At 43.8% G+C, this 19,317-nt stretch overlaps 2 protein-coding genes across 2 annotated transcripts in view; both read left to right on the plus strand.

Moving 5' to 3' along the window:
• Positions 1-4,323: 4,323 nt before the first annotated feature.
• Positions 4,324-14,045, plus strand: LOC134450127 (holocytochrome c-type synthase-like). The gene is made up of 7 exons (XM_063199994.1): positions 4,324-4,393; positions 6,875-7,000; positions 8,738-8,922; positions 10,584-10,732; positions 11,646-11,765; positions 12,686-12,772; positions 13,324-14,045. The coding sequence occupies exons 2-7, from the start codon at positions 6,880-6,882 to the stop codon at positions 13,514-13,516; spliced, it is 855 nt and encodes a 284-aa protein (XP_063056064.1). The 5' UTR covers positions 4,324-4,393; positions 6,875-6,879; the 3' UTR covers positions 13,517-14,045.
• Positions 14,046-17,015: 2,970 nt separating this feature from the next.
• znf414 (zinc finger protein 414) overlaps positions 17,016-19,317 on the plus strand; it is a 35,262-nt gene continuing 32,960 nt past the window's right edge. Inside the window, exon 1 of the mRNA XM_063200345.1 lies at positions 17,016-17,104. The gene's annotated coding sequence lies outside the window, so the exon portion shown is untranslated. The remainder of the gene's footprint in view (positions 17,105-19,317) is intronic.

The following is a 19,317-nucleotide window of genomic DNA, read 5'->3' on the forward strand; positions in this document are numbered from 1 at the left end:
GGAGGGAAGGACATTGGGGTGGGGGAGACGAGGGAGCAGGGGCAGCACTAAAGGGGAGAGGGGGGCAGGGGCAGCACTAAAGGGGGAGGGGAGAGGGGGGCAGGGACAACACTAATGGGGGTGTGGATGGTCATTTAAGATGATCCTACCTGAAATGCACTAAGTCATAAAGCAGGAAATACTATCAAATATTTTTGAATCAAAAAAGCACATAGGCATTGCTGACTCATATTGGGAAGGTTGTACCAGGGAAAGAACCACGGTCACTGTTAGGGGAGGGTGGTGGTGGTGGTGGGGGGATACAGTAGGTTGGAATAATTCAGATGGCACAACTTCCAACAAGCAGCACCCCTGGCCATGAGTGTCAATTCACACATTGTGAGAAAAGTGTGATTGTGAATGTGTATTTCAGATGAGAATGGTGTGATTGTGAATGTGTATTTCAGATGAGAATGGTGTGATTGTGAATGTGTATTTCCGATGAGAAAAGTATGATTGTGAATGTGTATTTCAGATGAGAATGGTGTGATTGTGAATGTGTATTTCCGATGAGAAAAGTGTGATTGTGAATGTGTATTTCAGATGAGAATGGTGTGATTGTGAATGTGTATTTCCGATGAGAATGGTGTGATTGTGAATGTGTATTTCAGATGAGAATGGTATGATTTTGAATGTGTATTTCAGATGAGAAAAGTGTGATTGTGAATGTGTATAATTCCTGAGTTGGAGGGGGAGACAGCAGCAGAGGAGTCTGTCTCTCAGGTTCAGGAAGTAAAAGCCCGGCCTCATGTACACATGGAAGCTAAGCCAATCCATGTGCTCATTGTGATCAGCTGATTGAGAGTTGGTTGGATCTAACTTGTGGCCCCTGGACTTCCCTGATCTAACGTGAGGCAGATGGCTCCCGGACTTCTTGTATCTAACTTGTGGCCTCGGACGCCCCTGATCTAACGTGAGGCAGATGGCTTGTGTTTTTTTTAACTTTCTGAACCAGCAGTTGAGGCTTTTGTTCAGTAGGCCGTGTGCTACCGTGATTGAATGTGTTCTCTGCACAAAGCCAAAGGGTTCACTATGTAGGCCTGCTATCTATCCCATAGGGTTCGTCACTAGAGTTCATCCCTTTATTTCTTGGGTCCTATGTTCCCCAGGTCCTATGTTCCCCTCTACCGGGGAACATAGGACCCTTTTTTCAAGCAGACTGCTGCCGCATGGCAAAGTGCAGGTTGTTGTTGCAACTGTGACAGGTTAGGTTTAGGGACAGTTTTGGTCAGGGCACAAATTTACAACTCAGAAACATTGCATTATGACAGATTAGGTTTAGGGATGGTTTTGGGAAGGGCACAATTTGAAAACTCGGAAACATACATTGCGGGGAACATAGAACCCTTTTTTAGAAAAAGGGTCCTATGTTCCCCGTTCCCATACAAAGACAGGGGAACATAGGACCTGGGGAACATAGGACCTGGGGAACATAGGACCCGGGGAACATAGGTACGCTCCCCGTCACTATGGACTATGTATCCCATATGTATCCCATAGCGTCCACTACATGCTGTATCTATACCAGTGCAGGGCCGCTGACAGCTTTGGCTCAGTGTAGTCATCTCCCAATACATGCAATGTAATGAGAACCCTATTCTTGGCTCTCCTTCTCTCCTTGGGCCCTAGACTATACTCATGAACGGCGTGACGTTTTCCATGTGCGTTACGCCCATTTGTGGGGGAAAACAACCCATGCAAGTCAATTGGTGATGTTGGGGTTTAATAAACGAAAGATACGGACCTGTAGACTAGCGTTGTTCACGCGCAACATGCCGAAAACGTGCTGTGTTGCCGGCTGTTCAAATAATAGAGCCAAACAGCCGTGGCTGAAGCATGGACTGTGTTCATTTAGGCTAGCCGATGTAGCATGTAAGTTGATGAGACATTCGGTTTGTTTTCACCCATAAAGGGGCGTAACGCAAATTTAAGAGCAATGTACCCGGATGGCCGTTCATGAGTATGGACCTCTTTGTCCCCTCCGTGTCCCCTCCCATATTCCCATGGCTCCGCATCAGCCAGGGCATTAGAGAGGCTGCCAGGGCCACGGCTGAGGTTTTGGAGGCGCCTAAACATAACTGGTCAGGAGACCCCCCCTTATAATTAGATAATAATGATAATAATAATTATATATTTTTTAGTCAATCTCAATTTTGGAGGCAAAGTGGTTGAGGCCCTGTGGTTGAGGCCCTGTTGTTGAGGCCCTGTGGTTCAGGCCCTGTTGTTGAGGCCCTACGCGCTCTGCTTACTCTGCTCATGCCTAGCGGCGGCCCTGGATGATGCTACGCTTTAGGACGCGGCTAAATGTCATTGGTCCGACAGGCAGCCCATTAGTCCAAACGCACAGAGTACAGATGCAAATACAGTAACTGGCATTAAACTGAAAATATTTATTTTTAAGGAAATAGACTCAGCTCTGTATTTATTCAGGAGTTAAATCTCATTATTGGCAGCTAAATGAAATCCATCAGACTAGTATCTCCTTTGTTTAGGCTACCTAGCCCGGTCCCAGACTCAACTTACTTGGGTGCCCGCCTATGGGTAACTGCATTGCAGCCTGCTAAGTTGCTAATTTAGTTATGTGATGGAGTGACCATCACTAGGGTTGTGGGTGTGTTCTGACTGACATGCCAACGAGCCTGGCTCTTTGGTGTAGCGGTCAGAGCCCCGGTTTACTACCCCAGAAGGTCTGAGTTCGAGTCCCAGCTGGGCAACTCTACTCCCCTTCACTACAAGTTACCAACGACGTTGTCGGAAAACACACCCCAGACCCTGAAGTTCTGACTAGGTGTATATACTGGTATTGAGCGGGCCGCGATTTACAGAAACCAGACACCACACCCCTCTCTACAGAGCTGAATGGACACCTTGCTGAGCTGAACGTATGGTTCTCCTTGGCTGAAATGTCCGTCGTCAGTCTGTATGCTAGCGGACAGTGCGAGGTCCTGATTGGCCTGGAATTGACGTCATCACCTGAGTTCTCTGCTGGAAAAATATGCCCACCCTCTATTGTCCTGGGACTGTCAACTTCGAGCAGGAGAAGTTTAAACCTAGCTGGTCTATCAGAATAATGGGATGTCGACCAGCCAGCCCCTCATGAGCCAGGCCGTGCCCTCCTAGTGACGCAACAGCTTCAGCGTTGCTACCAGTCAGGTCAAGAGCAATGCAAGTACTTTCTGAGTTCCCGCAAAATCGGGAAACTCCTCCCACATTGTTGAGAAGCAAACAATCATTAGCAAACCAAGGGAGGTCATTTGGGAAATGTTAATTGTTATGCTCTTGGTCAGACCAAGTCTCGAAGAGATTTGAAAGTCGATGATAATCAGGCTAGGTTAACAGCACAGGCCGAGCTGAACACAGACACCGCTGATAACAGTCTTCCAGATGACCGCTAGAGCTGACTGACAGTTTCATCCATTTGCCCGAGTGCCTCTTACCATACAGCTGCAGTCAGTTACTAGTGAAGAACAGGGCAGGACTGGGGGGGAGAAATAGGGCTGGGCACTTTTGGATTAAAGGGGCCCCTCATGGGGGAGAAATAGGGCTGGGCACTTTTGGCTGAAAGGGACCCCTCATAATTAGCAGCGCAGAACGGACTCACCGGTGGGCCCTGCACCCGCGTGGGCCCATATTTTCAGATATGTAAAAAAAAAAAAAGAAATGCCCGCTATGCCAGATAGCCAGTCTGGCCCTGTTGAATAACCATTTAAATCATGTTCAACATCTCGTGGAGAAATGCTGCTATATGAAATGCATATGCTGCTTTATACAGAAATGCACAAAACTTGTAATGTTAACACAACTATGCAATTCATCTCTCTAGTACATGATAGGAGCAATAACGAATCCGTCCAGACAGATGAAATAAAGACGATTATGTACCTTGTGCCATGAGTAGGATGTTTATTTGTTGGTTGTTTCAACATTTTTCAAGTCTCAAATCAAATCTTGCAGCAAGCGAGCTTGCACAATGTGTATGATTTTAGAATAACTTTATTGATCCTTTGTCTTCGATTAATGTAATGCAAAGTCAATCAAATCAAACATACAAATATTGCACACTAGTTCAACTGCATACATGCAGACATTAAGACAAATCAAAAATGTTGTCTCCAGCTTTCAAACAAAATGCGCTAATATGATTTACAAAGCACTTTGATTTACAATTCCAGACGTTGTGCTGATATTACAAAAAGCGCAGGCTGTGCTGCGCAGTCTTCAGCAGCACTGAGCGCACCGGCGTGAACGAACGCACCCTGTGATGCAACTACACGCATTCGCAAGGCACTGTGGGTAAAATAGTGGAGCGTCCAGCAGCAACACACGACATTGAGGTTAGCCGGGTGGTGTCAAGGTAAGGATACTCTGTTTGACAGCACAGGACTGTTAAGACTATTTCTCTTGTCATTGAAAATGTCCCATGTGTGTCTTTTAAGCAGTTGGTTTGTTTTTTGAAGGACAACATAGAGAACTATGGCTTACGCTAACCAGTAGCCTATTCCTTGACATGGCAGTTGACTTGCCCTACGTTAGCTCCTATCTCGTGCTACCATGTCAACATCTAACACCTTGACAATAATCGCAGTTAAATACTTTCAGTAAATTGACATTGGTGGTTCGGTCATAATTACTTTCCGTGTTATGTTATTCACGTTGTGTCAAACATGTTACGAAAGGATGTTACAAAACGTTACAAAGAGGATGTTACAAAACAGCGTGATGTTGGGCATCATACTAGATACAAGTAGCTTTTGAGAGGTTGAGCTCATGTGTGGGATGTTGAGGTTACTCTAGCTACTAGGGTTTAATCCCGGGACCCGGGATTCCCGGGAAATCTGATCAAAACAATTTCCCGTTTCCCGGGAAAGCCATGACGGGAAACCGGGAAAAAAAATTAAGTGCGTGTCTATTTGTTGTCCTAGCAACAGTAAGCAACAGTGCAATCTAGCAGCGGTAACACCAGAGACGGTTTTAGAATAGGGAATCTTTGGTAACACTTCAGGCTCACTTAAGCAGCAGCAGTAGGCTACAGGACCTTTTCAGCAATGTCTGGTTCTGCTGCCAGTTTTGCCTGGAGGCATTTTCTGAAATTGGACAATGACAGTGCGAAATGCACTTTGTGTGAGCGAATTATAATAGTAAGGTCGCCAAATTCCGCCCACTTCATGATCACTTCACTGAAAACGTGATAATATCACTCTTTCAAATACTATTTAATTATGCTCTCGTATATTTTTGGATAGCGGCAACTGTGTAGATGAGGTAATGATAGGCTATTAGCTAACATTGGTTGTCCTTTCTATCGTAATTTGGCGATAACGTCCAGCATGTCCAAAATCTAGCTTCTCTGGCGAAGGGACTTGACACTTGTCGTGCCAAAAAGCGAGTGCCTGCCAGAACACGAGTGCCCTCATTGAAACCAATGGAAACCAATGACCAATTTTTCAGATATTTTTTACCCATTTTTGCCGATAAATCCAACACAATTTAAGATGGAAAGCCTATCAATAAAGCAACTACATTCCTTCTGGAAGTATTACAAAGAACTGGTTACAATTTCGGTATTATTTCCATAAAAGAATCTAAGAATTGTCATAACAAATGATACAGTTTCATTCAAATAGCTCATATTAAGTGGAGGACGAGTACTGTTTCATAAGCATATTTTTAGTTCATAAATTATGTAATTAATTCTGCAAAAAATAGTATAATTTTCCCTCAAAAATTTTCATTGGTTTCAATGAGGGCACTCGTGTTTTGGCAGGCACTCGCTTTTTGGCACGACAGACTCACTAGTTTAGGCGCAAGAACAGCCCTCTCGGGCGACACGGCGTCAAACTAGTGAGTCCCTCTGGCGAAAGGCTCCAATTCCGCCCGCTTGATTTCAGGTCACGTCTGTATTTCCGTTTATTATTCCTTCATGCTGTTGTGTTGATTTGGTTCACACGTGTAGTCCTGGCTTTACCGATGCAGGAACTGTGGAAACGGTTGAATAGGCTACTTTTGGTCCTAAAGTGAAACAGGGAAGCGGCCAGGGCGAGTTAATAGCCAGAATGTCATCGTGAAATTAAAGTTCCATCTGCCGTTACGACACCCTTCATTGCAATGCTGTTTATGGCCGTTTGACTCGGTTTTAAATGTCATCACCGTTTCAAATATTAAGCATACAAACTCCGTATCATGTCGATATCCATTCCTGCCTTAAACAGTGGACACATAATTAACTAGTAGGCCTATATAGGCTATAAGTAGGCGGGCGGAATTGGGGGACGGGCAGGCGACTTGGTGTCACCGTCACCAACAATCCGCCCGTCATTGATAAGCGCTGCATGCTGCGCACAAGCTATCATCTTACACTTCATTATTATTGTTGTGTTGGTGGATAGTAGAGCTTAATCTTAATTCTTTTCTCCCAATAATGATACAAACACTAATAACTTGATACAAATGCCAGTTTGGGAGGAACAGTTGAATTATAGCCCCTACATGACTAGATCAAAAAATGGGAGGAGGAAAAAAAAAAAGAAAAAAAAAACGGGATTTCCCGGGATTCCCGGGAAATGGGTCGTCCTATCCCGGGATTTGATTCATGCCATTTTCGGGAAAAATATTAAACCCTACTAGCTACCCCAGCCCTTGCCTGTTAAGACAGTAGGACATTATATCAGTACCATCATCACACCATCACACCACCATTATATCAGTACCATTATATCACACCATCATCGCTGCCTATTCAGGTTGTAAAGGCAGTACGGCATATCAGCGGGTGTATTGCTCATCGCTGCATATTCAGGTTGTGTTTTGTCCTTGTTGTCATTGCGTGATCCATCAGCGAGTATGACTGAGGCTGTGTCCAACCCGATGGGGTCCCTGAACGTGGAGAGCTTCTCTCCGCAAGAGCGGCCCTCAGGGTCGGCGCCGCCAAGGACTTGCCCCATGCACCAGGAGGCCAAACCAAGTAAGAATAACCAGACGACAATGTTGTGCTATTTAAAATGTAACTTAAATACCCAATACAAATACTCTTTGTATATGCTACATCATTTTGTGGTACCTCTGAACCAGGGTTGGAAATAAGCACCCGTTCACCTGCCAAGGACAGGTCAATTTCAGGGCTGACTGGTACATTTTTCAACCCACCAGTCACTTTTACTTTGCTGACGCGCTTGCGAACAATGTTGTACTCACATTTTTATGGCCTTGTCCATAGCAATACAAGACAAGTCACATTACACATTGTACATCAAGTGAATATCATCCTGTGACTGATCTTATTGTCATGTGGGCAGCCGTGGTTAAGAAGATAGTCTTATGATCAGAGGGTTGTAGGTTTGAATCCCACCCTTCCACTTCCTACCTCACTCCATGGCTGAGGTGCCCTTGAGCAAGGCACTTAACCAAATATTCTTTTAATTCATAATAGACCGTCTCTGACTTAACCCCACATTGCTCCAGGGACTGTAACCAATACCCTGTACCAAGGCACCTAACCCCACACTGCTCCAGGGACTGTAACCAATACCCTGTACCAAGGCACCTAACCCCACACTGCTCCAGGGGCTGTAACCAATACCCTGTAGGGCTGTAACCAATACCCTGTACCAAGGCGCCTAACCCCACACTGCTCCAGGGGCTGTAACCAATACCCTGCACTGTAACCAATACCCTGTACCAAGGCACCTAACCCCACACTGCTCCAGGGACTGTAACCAATACCCTGTACTGTAAGTCACTCTGCTCCAGGGACTGTAACCAATACCCTGTACCAAGGCACCTAACCCCACTCTGCTCCAGGGACTGTAACCAATACCCTGTACCAAGGCACCTAACCCCACTCTGCTCCAGGGACTGTAACCAATACCCTGTACCAAGGCACCTAACCCCACTCTGCTCCAGGGACTGTAACCAATACCCTGTACCAAGGCACCTAACCCCACTCTGCTCCAGGGACTGTAACCAATACCCTGTACCAAGGCACCTAACCCCACACTGCTCCAGGGACTGTAACCAATACCCTGTACCAAGGCACCTAACCCCACACTGCTCCAGGGACTGTAACCAATACCCTGTACCAAGGCACCTAACCCCACACTGCTCCAGGGACTGTAACCAATACCCTGTACCAAGGCACCTAACCCCACACTGCTCCAGGGACTGTAACCAATACCCTGTACCAAGGCACCTAACCCCACACTGCTCCAGGGACTGTAACCAATACCCTGTACCAAGGCACCTAACCCCACACTGCTCCAGGGACTGTAACCAATACCCTGTACCAAGGCACCTAACCCCACACTGCTCCAGGGACTGTAACCAATACCCTGTACCAAGGCACCTAACCCCACACTGCTCCAGGGACTGTAACCAATACCCTGTACCAAGGCACCTAACCCCACACTGCTCCAGGGACTGTAACCAATACCCTGTACCAAGGCACCTAACCCCACACTGCTCCAGGGACTGTAACCAATACCCTGTACCAAGGCACCTAACCCCACACTGCTCCAGGGACTGTAACCAATACCCTGTACCAAGGCACCTAACCCCACACTGCTCCAGGGACTGTAACCAATACCCTGTACCAAGGCACCTAACCCCACACTGCTCCAGGGACTGTAACCAATACCCTGTACTGTAAGTCACTTTGGATAAAAAAGCGTCAGCTAAATGTAATGTAATATGTATCGTGTCGCAGGTGCGATGGCCCCGCCTCCAGAGTGTCCAATGCACAGGGCCTCTGCCACCGCTGCCGCCCCCCTGGCACCCGCCCCCGCCCCCGCAGACGCCCCCCCTGCTCATCAGGACCGAGCCTACGAGTTTGTGGAATGTCCCATGAAGGCGGCCAAAGGAGGAATCTCCGACATAAACCCTGCAAACATGGTAGACCACACCTCTTCATTATTATTAACAACCCTGCAAACATGGTAGACCACACCTCTTCATTATTATTAACAACCCTGCAAACATGGTAGACCACACCTCTTCATTATTATTAACAACCCTGCAAACATGGTAGACCACACCTCTTCATTATTATTAACAACCCTGCAAACATGGTAGACCATAGGGCTGGGACGATTAATCGACTAATCGCGACTAATCGATTATGAAAAATATTCGGAAAGAATTTTCATAGTCGACTAATCGTTTCATTTAATTCAATGCTTTTTTACTTACTTTACTAATGCTTTATTACTTTATTGAAACCTAAAATTGCCCAGCACGTATGAATTGGACGTTGTATCGCGGAGTAAATAAGCTACTATCATGATTTAAAGCTCATTGTGAGCTCAGGGACCTAATTTTAACGGTTTCTTTCTTTTTTCCCAATTTCCTTGAAGATTAAAGTGCTAGAGTACTTGAAAAAATAATCGTTTGACTAATCGACTATTCGAAAAAAATAGTTGATAGATTAATTGGGAGAAAAATATTCGTTTAGGACAGCCCTAGTAGACCACACCTCTTCATTATTATTAACAACCCTGCAAACATGGTAGACCACACCTCTTCATTATTATTAACAACCCTGCAAACATGGTAGACCACACCTCTTCATTATTATTAACAACCCTGCAAACATGGTAGACCACACCTCTTAATTATTATTAACAACCCTGCAAACATGGTAGACCACACCTCTTCATTATTATTAACAACCCTGCAAACATGGTAGACCACACCTCTTAATTATTATTAACAACCCTGCAAACATGGTAGACCACACCTCTTCATTATTATTAACAACCCTGCAAACATGGTAGACCACACCTCTTCATTATTATTAACAACCCTGCAAACATGGTAGACCACACCTCTTCATTATTATTAACAACCCTGCAAACATGGTAGACCACACCTCTTAATTATTATTAACAACCCTGCAAACATGGTAGACCACACCTCTTAATTATTATTAACAATCTTGCAAACATGGTACATCTCTTAACAGCATTCATGGATAGATGGATACTTCTGTCAAGGATAGATACAAGTTGCAGCGTACTTGTGTCTGACTTTGCACTTGAGTGTTGTTGTCAAAGTATCAAGTACAAAAGTGTTTTTTGTTGCCTAAATAAACCCAGGAGTGCAGCGCTCTGGTTTAAATCTTTCATTCAACAGGCCTCTCCAGTTTGCCCTTGGTGATGCTGAATGTGGTTAGCCTGGTAAACCAGCGCCACCCGCTGGGCGCCGAAATTTTTCAGCTGCGAGTGGGTCTGGCCTCGGATCTGAGAACGTTTTGAACACTGTGCCCCGAGTCTGGCAAAACCAATTACAACGCAGAGATTTGTTTTGAATCAAAGCGGGCGGGGTTTTGAGGGAGTGACGACGAAGCTTGCAACACCGTTGGGAAAGCACATCAACGGCAAAGATCGCCGATTGGTCAGAGCGCCGGCATGGTTTGAAAAAACAACAGGTTGTTCTCATCAGCAATCGTCAGCGGTATCATTCATCGGGGCCAGACTAAATTACTCCGGTCTCATATTTAGGCTGGTTTATCAGGCTAGAATGTGGTGACAATTCTGCTAATATTTGTTTCGTAGATGCCGCCACCCAATCAGACGCCAGCAGAGGGGCAGCCCTTCTCCCTCTCTGTGGGGAGACAGGAGTCCACCATCCCCCGCTCCGGCTCCGAGCAGAACTGGGTCTATCCATCAGAACAGATGTTCTGGAACGCAATGCTGCGCAAAGGGTGAGATTCTACTAGCCAGGCTGTGCATCTTAATATGGGACCTTGCCTCCTCCAAACGCTTCTCGTCATGATGACATCACTGACAACAGCATTATATTTCAATATCTTGCAAAAGCTCAATTGGGATGGTGAATGAAAAACAGTCCCTCAAAAGTTGTTGTGGCGAGGCTGACAGCTGGGAAACTTTATCGTTTTCTCCACGGAGGAGGGGCCAGGAGGCGGGGCGAGGAGACGAGCGCAAGTGGAGGAGGCAAGGTGGCATATTAAGATGCACTCAGGCTGTGCCCTCCTAGAGAAGCAACACTTTCAACATTGCAACTAGTCAGGTCAAGAGCAATGCAACCTACTTTCTGAGTTCCCGAAAATACGGGAACTCCTCCCACTTTGTCGGTAAGCAAACAACCATAAGCAAACCAAGGGAGGTGGGTCAACCATGCTGTTTGGGAAATGTTAATTGTTATGCTCTTGGTCAGACCAAGTCTCGAAGAGATTTGAATGTCGATGATAATCAGGCTAAGATCAAGTCAAGTCAAGTCAAGTTTTATTGTCAATTTCTTTACATGCACTGGTCATACAAAGAATTTGAAATTGCATTTCAGGATAAGATTCTGCTGTAGCTGGTCAAGAGACTTCTTTTTTCACACGTTTGGCTTTGATTGGCTTTTTAAATCAAGACTGTTGCAACATTCAGACAGTAGTTACTTTTGTATAATCATCAGCAACTGCACATCATGATAATATGTGACGGTCGTTACTGTTGTGCACAAAAGGCTCACACACTCCTTTAGATTTTTTTTCTCCTTTTTTTTTAATGACAATGGCAATGAATGAAAAGAAAAAAAGGACTTAAAGAAGAAAAAAATCAAAAATTCATACAGTATATCATAGTGATGACCTGACTTGTCTCCACTAGGTGGCGCTGGAACGAGGGGGACATCGAGCGAAAGGACATGCAGAACATCATCTCGATCCACAACCAGAACAACGAGCTGGCCTGGCAGGAGATACTCAGATGGGAGAAGCTGCACGCCAAGTATGTAATATATAATATAATATAATATAATATAATATAATATAATATAATATAATATAATAATATATAATATAATATAATATAACACAATATATTGTATTGTACAACATAAAATGTATTTATGTAGCGCTGAGATGGAAGGCCCTGTACTCCGAGTGTGTTGTGTGAATGAAAAACAGCTGTTTTGGTTTGCTCCTAGAATGAGCCAGCGAAAGAGCTGTGAATGTTAGTTGTTAGGTCAACTCGTATGAATTCTTCTGTTAAAAAGCGGGTCTGTCAGCAGTGTACAGTGAGTTTGCTGTGACATTGACCCTAAATTACAACGAAATATTGTGTGAATGAAATAATATAATAATGTAATCTATGACATTTTATAGGACTTATTTTATCTAATGTAATATGTGGTGTCCTATAGTGAGTGTTGTATGTAATCTAATGTAATCTGTGGCATGTTTCTAGGGAGTGTTGTATGTAATCTGTGGCATCTTTATAGGGACTGTTGTATGTAATCTAATCTAATATAATGTAATCTGTGGTGTCCTATAGGGAGTCTTGTATGTAATCTGTGGTGATTTTATAGGGACTGTTGTATGTAATCTCATGTAATCTGTGGTATGTTTATAGGGAGTGTTGTATCATGTAATCTAATGTAATCTGTGGCATGTTTTTATGGAGTGTTGTATGTAATCTAGTGTAATCTATGGCATTTTATATCGAGTGTTGTATGTAATCTAATCTGTGGCATTTTACAGGGAGTGTTGTATGTAATCTCATGCAATCTGTGGCATTTTATAGAGTGTTGTATGTAATCTCATGCAATCTGTGGCATTTTATAGAGTGTTGTATGTAATCTAATCAAATCTGTGGTGTTTTATAGTGATTGTTGTATGTAATCTAATATAATCTGTGGCGTTTTATAGGGAGTGTCCCTGTGGGCCGTCTCTGGTCCGCTTCGGGGGCAAGGCCAAGGAGCTGACTCCCAGAGCCCGATTTCGTAGCTGGATGGGGTACGTTCATTTTCCTAATTTTATATGCAAAATGTTTTTTTGATGATGATGATGATGATGATGATGATGGGTATCAGGGCCATCAGGGCCCTAAATTAACTTTTTTCACTACCTGCCAAAACGGCTTGTAGATTTTAAAGTGATACTGTCCCATTTTTGGGAATAAGATCATATTACACCTCCCTTGAGTTAAATAATTGAGTTTTACCTTTCTCCTGTACTTTCAACCGTTCTCTGAGTATGGCAGTGCAATTTTTTTAACTCAAGGGGAGGTGTAATATGAGCTTATTCCCAAAAATGGGACAGTATCACTTTAATCTTACTAGCCAATACACACTCATTAATGGGTCAAAGTGGATAGTTGGTTGGTCTTTTGTACCAGCTAATTGAAATTTCACCAGCACTTGGCCGGTTGGCTGGTGTTACTTTAGAGCCCTGCTGTTGGCTATTATCGTAATGTGATTTAAATGGAAGGCTTTCTAGATCTCTATGCAGTGAGAAATACAGTATACCCAATCTTTTCTTTTTTTTTAATGTCCTGTTTTTTTCAGGAATGAGTTGCCGTTTGACCGACACGACTGGATAGTGAATCGCTGCGGTAAAGAGGTGCGCTACGTGATCGACTACTACGACGCCGGGCTGGCCTCCAAACACACGGTTCTGGACGTCAGGCCCGCTCTGGACTCCATCGGCGCCGTCTGGGACCGCATGAGGGTCGCCTGGTTCCGATGGACCTCCTCGTGATCATCATCATCATCACCCTGACCTTTGACCTTTGACCCTCAGTTCAGTAGTGACTCTCCATTGTCCAGACGGGCCGAAGATGACACATGGATATGCCAGATGGATGTGATGGTTATGAGCTGTATACCATGTATAGATATGAATAGTACTAGCAGGTACCCAGTTGACCACTCCACAGATATGAACACTAGGTATCGCCACTCCAACAGGCTGAACACAGCATTTGTACATATATATTTGTCTGCACGTGCTCCATTTTGGTGTTCGTTGTGACAAATCTGGGCATATCCATCTTGCATCTTTGCATATGAGGCCTCATTTGACTTGGCTGACCTTGTTGCTTGTCGGCTTGACATTACATGTAAACAGTATTGGGCGCTCCGCTGTGCTGTCAACCTGCACTTTCTGGTATAATCTGGTCTGAACTGCACGGTAGCAGGAGCAGTATTAGGTATTACGGAGGCAGGAGCATACGAAGGACAAAAGACCAACAAAGGTCTGCATGTATTGCTTGGTGCGTGCACTCCCCAAAAAGGTAGCAATCACTCAAGATAATAAGAAAAAAGGAGGCCCACAAAAGGCTTGTGTGAAAAAAGTGTATTAAAGCCGAGATTTAACAACTGAGTCTGAGGTTTAACTGAGGTCTAACTGAGGTCTAACCAGTTAAACCTCAGACTTCAGTTGTTAAATCTCGGCTTTAATACACTTCTTCACACAAGCCTTGTGTGCGCCTCCTTTTTTCTTATTATTTTGAGGAGCATACGAAGGGCAGCTTCCCTCTGCAGTGCTGGTGGATCTCCAGTCAAGTCAAAAGGTCCTTTCCAATATCCTGACTCCCGTCCTCCACTTGTGCTGGTGGCCTCGCGCTTCACGTGACTCCTCTCCTCCGAGGGGAAAACAATACAGTTTCCCAGTTTCCCTGCTGTCCAACTAGCCACAACAACTTCTGGGGGACATTTATCTCTTCAGCATCCCGATTGCAAATGAGAAAATGACCTTTGAATTGCGCTTTTGCGAGATATTGAATTAAACTTCTGACGTCTATGAGGTCTTGTGACTTCATCATGAGAGGTCATAAGAACTTGGGGGAGGGCAGGAGTGTTGATAATGGAAAGAGTCCCAAGTCATGCTGGTCAGCCTCTTTAACCAGCCAAGTCTAATGAGGTCTTCAATTACGCTGCAGCAGACATCATTCATAATCCTCAATACGCTTTGAAGTGAACTCCTGCATCTCCCAGCTACAGTTCCTGCTGTGAGCAATAATTATCCTGTTCGCACGGCTTTCGTTTCGAGAGATGACTTTTTCTTTTGGTCGTAGAAGAAATGTCTTTTTTGCGCTTGCTCAAAACAATAGTAGTGGAGGTGGAACATAGATGATTAATCTGATCAGTATTCAGGCAGCTTTATTTTGGGGGAGTGTAATGTCTGGTTTGACTTGCCATAAAGAGAAATATTGATAACAGAAAGGTCATGTGACAAAACAGTAACGGTGTTTGTTCCAAAAGTACATAGTTTGAAGCTGATTGCTGAATCTTTTGACATGTTCATCCTTAAACACGGTTGGACAGGGGAGTTAATTTTATGCATTCTTTCTGTCCATGTTTGTACAACTTCTAAACTGTAACAAGACATACAACTGGGCAGGTCTGGTTTTCTTTGTCTGTGCTGTTATAATAATAAAGAACATTATTTATTTTTAATCATTCAAGTGTTGCTGTCTTCTTTTTCCCCCAGAAAGCCTAGACTAGTGTAGGCTACCTCTTGAAGGTTGCAATGTCAAGCAACTTATGCCACACTATGCTAATTTCATAACTCGTATTCTTTATTCAAAGCTGTTCTCAGATGCTTTCTTAAATTATTGAATGAAAAGACGGTAAAATAAGAGAAGTAAATTAGTAAAATAAGAATTGTTTTTCAAGGTTTTATGTTTATTTATGTTTTATTTTATTATTATTTTTACCTTATGTTTTATCTTAATGTTTTAAATGTTTTTTTTGACTCTAATTCATTTCCCTGTTTTCCTTTCATTTACATTTGTTAACTTTGTGAAGCACATTGAGTTGCACCTGTGTATGAAATGCGCTATATAAATAAACTTGCCTTGCCTTGCCTTGCCTTAAACCCATTTCTCAGTTTCTAGAGATTCACTCAGGGTTTTTTTTTTTTTTTAATTATTGTAATAGAGCTCTTCAGCGTTGACGTCAACTTGTATGCGGCGTTTGGACTACCGGTTCCCTGGCGATTTTTTACATTGCAAAACGCCATAGAGATTCAGGTTTGGCAAAAATATAAGTTGCACGGCAACAACGAACATTAGCGTGTCCCCGCATCCCTTTCTCATTAGTGGAACGGATCGTATCATCATGTTGGTGTATTCACATGTTAAATCATGACGATTATAATTCAATATTGCTAACCCCTTTCTGATCATTAAAACTTCCGAACTACATACTTTCCTTTGGTTGCCATGGGTACAACCTTCCGCACGTACATGCCGTTAGATACTGGCGCCGTTTCTGTAGTCGCCAAAAGCTTCCGGGTTTAGCATATGGACGCAACATCGTATTTATGTCGAAGTTTGACACAAAATGATCAACCATGTCATACCTACAGCCTATTTTTAACACCCTCGACAGTTTGCGGGGGTTCGCTAAGCGCGTGCTTGCACTCGGAGCTTATTTGAAATTTACCCCTATTCATTCCCAATGGAGGCCGGAAGCCGATAGGAACCAGGACGTCCTTAAATGCTAACATGAAAGACTACAATCTACTACATGCTTCCGCTTCCGCTGAAGAACTCTATAGAGCTCGAAAGTGACGTCACTTCCCCCGATTTCATGGGACCTCAACGGCGTTTTTAGCCGAAAATCGTAGCATGTAATCCAATGGCGGTATTAAAATGGCATTTCGATCCCCTTCGAGTTGTGCCACGAGCTCCATATATGTTGTTTCTGATATTTTTGCTTAATTTTTCGTATGAACCCCTAAACTTTTTAGAAAGCTGTGTTTCTTCACATTTTTCATGCCGACGGCCTCGGAACAAAACATTGATACTTCTGCTTGAATAATCTTTATCTATCCTCTTAAACAGCATATTTGGAGCCCAGCGCATATCATGACTGAGATCAGAAGATATTTACTCGCTACCATGTTGTTAGATGGTCAACTGAGGTCCCGTGAAACGCGGAACTAAGGGGCGGGACTTTCGAGCTCTATAACACATGAAAGACAAACATTGGAAAGGCGGGGTAGGCCTATAGTGCAAAAAATAACCAGAAGAGGGGGAAAAAGTTATAAATTGCCATTAAAGCAATAGTCCTTTTGGCTTTTCGGCTTTCCAGTCCTTAAAAATTAAAATAAAATTTTGAGATTCATCACTTTCTCTGGATTCATCAGCTCTGTCTCTTTATCATGTTATTACGTGACAGCTCCCACGCTTGGCCTGCAGGGGGTGACGTCACACCGAGTCTAGACGCCGACTCCTCCCCCGCTAGTGAAAGAGAAACACATTCAGCAGCCCTGTCCATTGTAAACAGCGCTGTAAACGCTAACCTTTTCAACGGGAACCTCTGCTATAAAGACTTTATGGTATGTATACGGATCATACAGTCGTGTGACGTTTCTATAAATGCCATCAGGTTTTGGGTTAGTTTCTTGGGTGCTTGGCTGAGCTAGGCAGCAATTTCAACCCCAGTCTGTCTGTCTGCATGCAGTCCTTTCTGAAGCGTCGAGGCTAGTTAGCCAGCTAATGTTTGGGTGGGATTCCCTGATTGTCGCTCCCAACGCAGGACGCTCCCCGGTCGGCTCGCCCCCACTAGCCAGACTATCGATCCCACCGCCATATAATGGAGCTAGTTATCTTTTTGATGTTAGTTTTTTGTTTCTAACCCTAACCTTAACCCTAAACCTAACCCTAACCCTAAATTGCTTGTATGTGGCAGTGTATGATAATACGTGAAATATAATCGGGTGGGACTACACGTCCGGGAGTGATAGAAACACCTGGGACTACACGTCCGGTGTGAAAGCTTTTCCAATACACCCGGAATCCAGGAATGCATTTACGCAATGTTACTAAAATCGCAGCGTACTTGCTTGTCAGAATTGAAGTCCTTGCGTAATTGCCATGGCGCCACGGAATTAACGCCAGAGAGAAGCACAGCTGGCTCGAAGGAGCGCGAGAAGGTTCAAACAGTGCTAGGCCTACCCATCAAAACAAATGCTCAAACCTTGTCATTCCATGAAAGCGTAAACAGTACATTGTAATCCTGCGTCTATGAAACAAATAACTGTTTGTACGCGTTACAGAAATATATTTATTCAATCATTCTCGTAGCATGAGTAAGATCCCATGTGGCACGGAAAGTTGCCGCAGTGAAGTCAACCCTTTTTTTTTTTTTTTTTTTAAGCGCGTCTACCCGGTGTGCATGGAATATTATTTTTAAAAACGTAGCCTACGCTAGGCCACTCGTCATTCAAGATGTAGGCTAGCCCATTTCAGGCATAGTTTTATTTGTTAGCATTTGAAGTTCAGATGCAAAAAAAAACCTAAATCAAAAGCTGACCTGCTTCTATAGCCTATTGTTTGTTAGGGAACATCGCTGTTGGTTTGGTTTACGTTTATGTAGGCCTACTTGAATACATATAGGCTAAATAGGCCTAGTTAAATTAGCCTACATACATAGAATTGAAAAGTATGCATTTTTGATGTATTAGGCCTATCTAAAAATGAACTTAGAACATTTATAGAAAAGGGTTTTGCATCTGAATTCTTCATTTATTAGAGTAAGCCTAGGCAACACCGATATCCTGCATCTGGAGCCATTCCCTGCCCATGAAATAGTTGCATTCAAAAGCATGAATATGAAGGTTTGGAGTCACGTCAACTGTATTTGTAGCTTTAGGCGCCATGGTAAAATTAGGCTATGTAGCCTAGGCGTATGGGGATAATACTCTTTAGCCTATTCCTCCGAAAACATTTCGGAACAATTACGATTTCACACAGCCTATATTCTGCTTGGCTTTGGGTGACAGATGTAGGTATGTGAGGCAATTCGGCTTGTCCACATTATGGTAATTTTTTAACTGTGAAAACTGGGCTTAAGTGAAAGGGAAACACAGTTTATATACCCTGTTGCTTTCTCATCAATTTCAACCTAGGCGTAGCCAGGAATAGCCCACTGACAGTCTGACACATCGGGAGTTGTTTTCAAAACTAGACTAAAACATTTTCCCGACTAGGCTACTCGCGGGCATTCTGAGTAAGGCCTAGGCTACAGGGTGAAAACATAGCCTCCTCTCTGGTGAAAACAACACCTTAGCCTAATGTAGCTAAACCGACGAAGCGACAGACATACAATGACACAAGTTGAAATAGTGAAAGCCCGACACCCCTGATGAGAGTTTTACATGTTGTCGTGGCTGGACTTGGAACTTGATAAATTCCTTCCTCGGAGTAGTTCCATTGTTCTTCTCGGGGATCATTCCACAGTAGCCTAATCCAGTCAGATGTTTGAAGAGATCAGACCACTGACTTGTAGGCTATACTAGTCAGTGGATCAGACCATTAAAACCCTGGATTCAGAATCACAAGCGCCAGAAAGCACGGGGATGAGCAAGGAATATGTTTGCATATCAAATTTCATTCGCCAAACGATGTGTGTGTGTGTTCTGACAGCCAGGGGAGACAGAAATTTCTGCGTGAACTGGTGTGTGGGTGGAGTAAGTAGCCTTTGTCGGATTCCTATGAGAGTTTGATTTGCGTGTGCTTTTCTAAAGCACAATCAGGCAACACTGCAGAA

The sequence above is a fragment of the Engraulis encrasicolus genome, chromosome 6 (assembly GCF_034702125.1).
Source record: "Engraulis encrasicolus isolate BLACKSEA-1 chromosome 6, IST_EnEncr_1.0, whole genome shotgun sequence".
In the NCBI taxonomy this organism is placed as follows: Eukaryota; Metazoa; Chordata; class Actinopteri; order Clupeiformes; family Engraulidae; genus Engraulis; species Engraulis encrasicolus.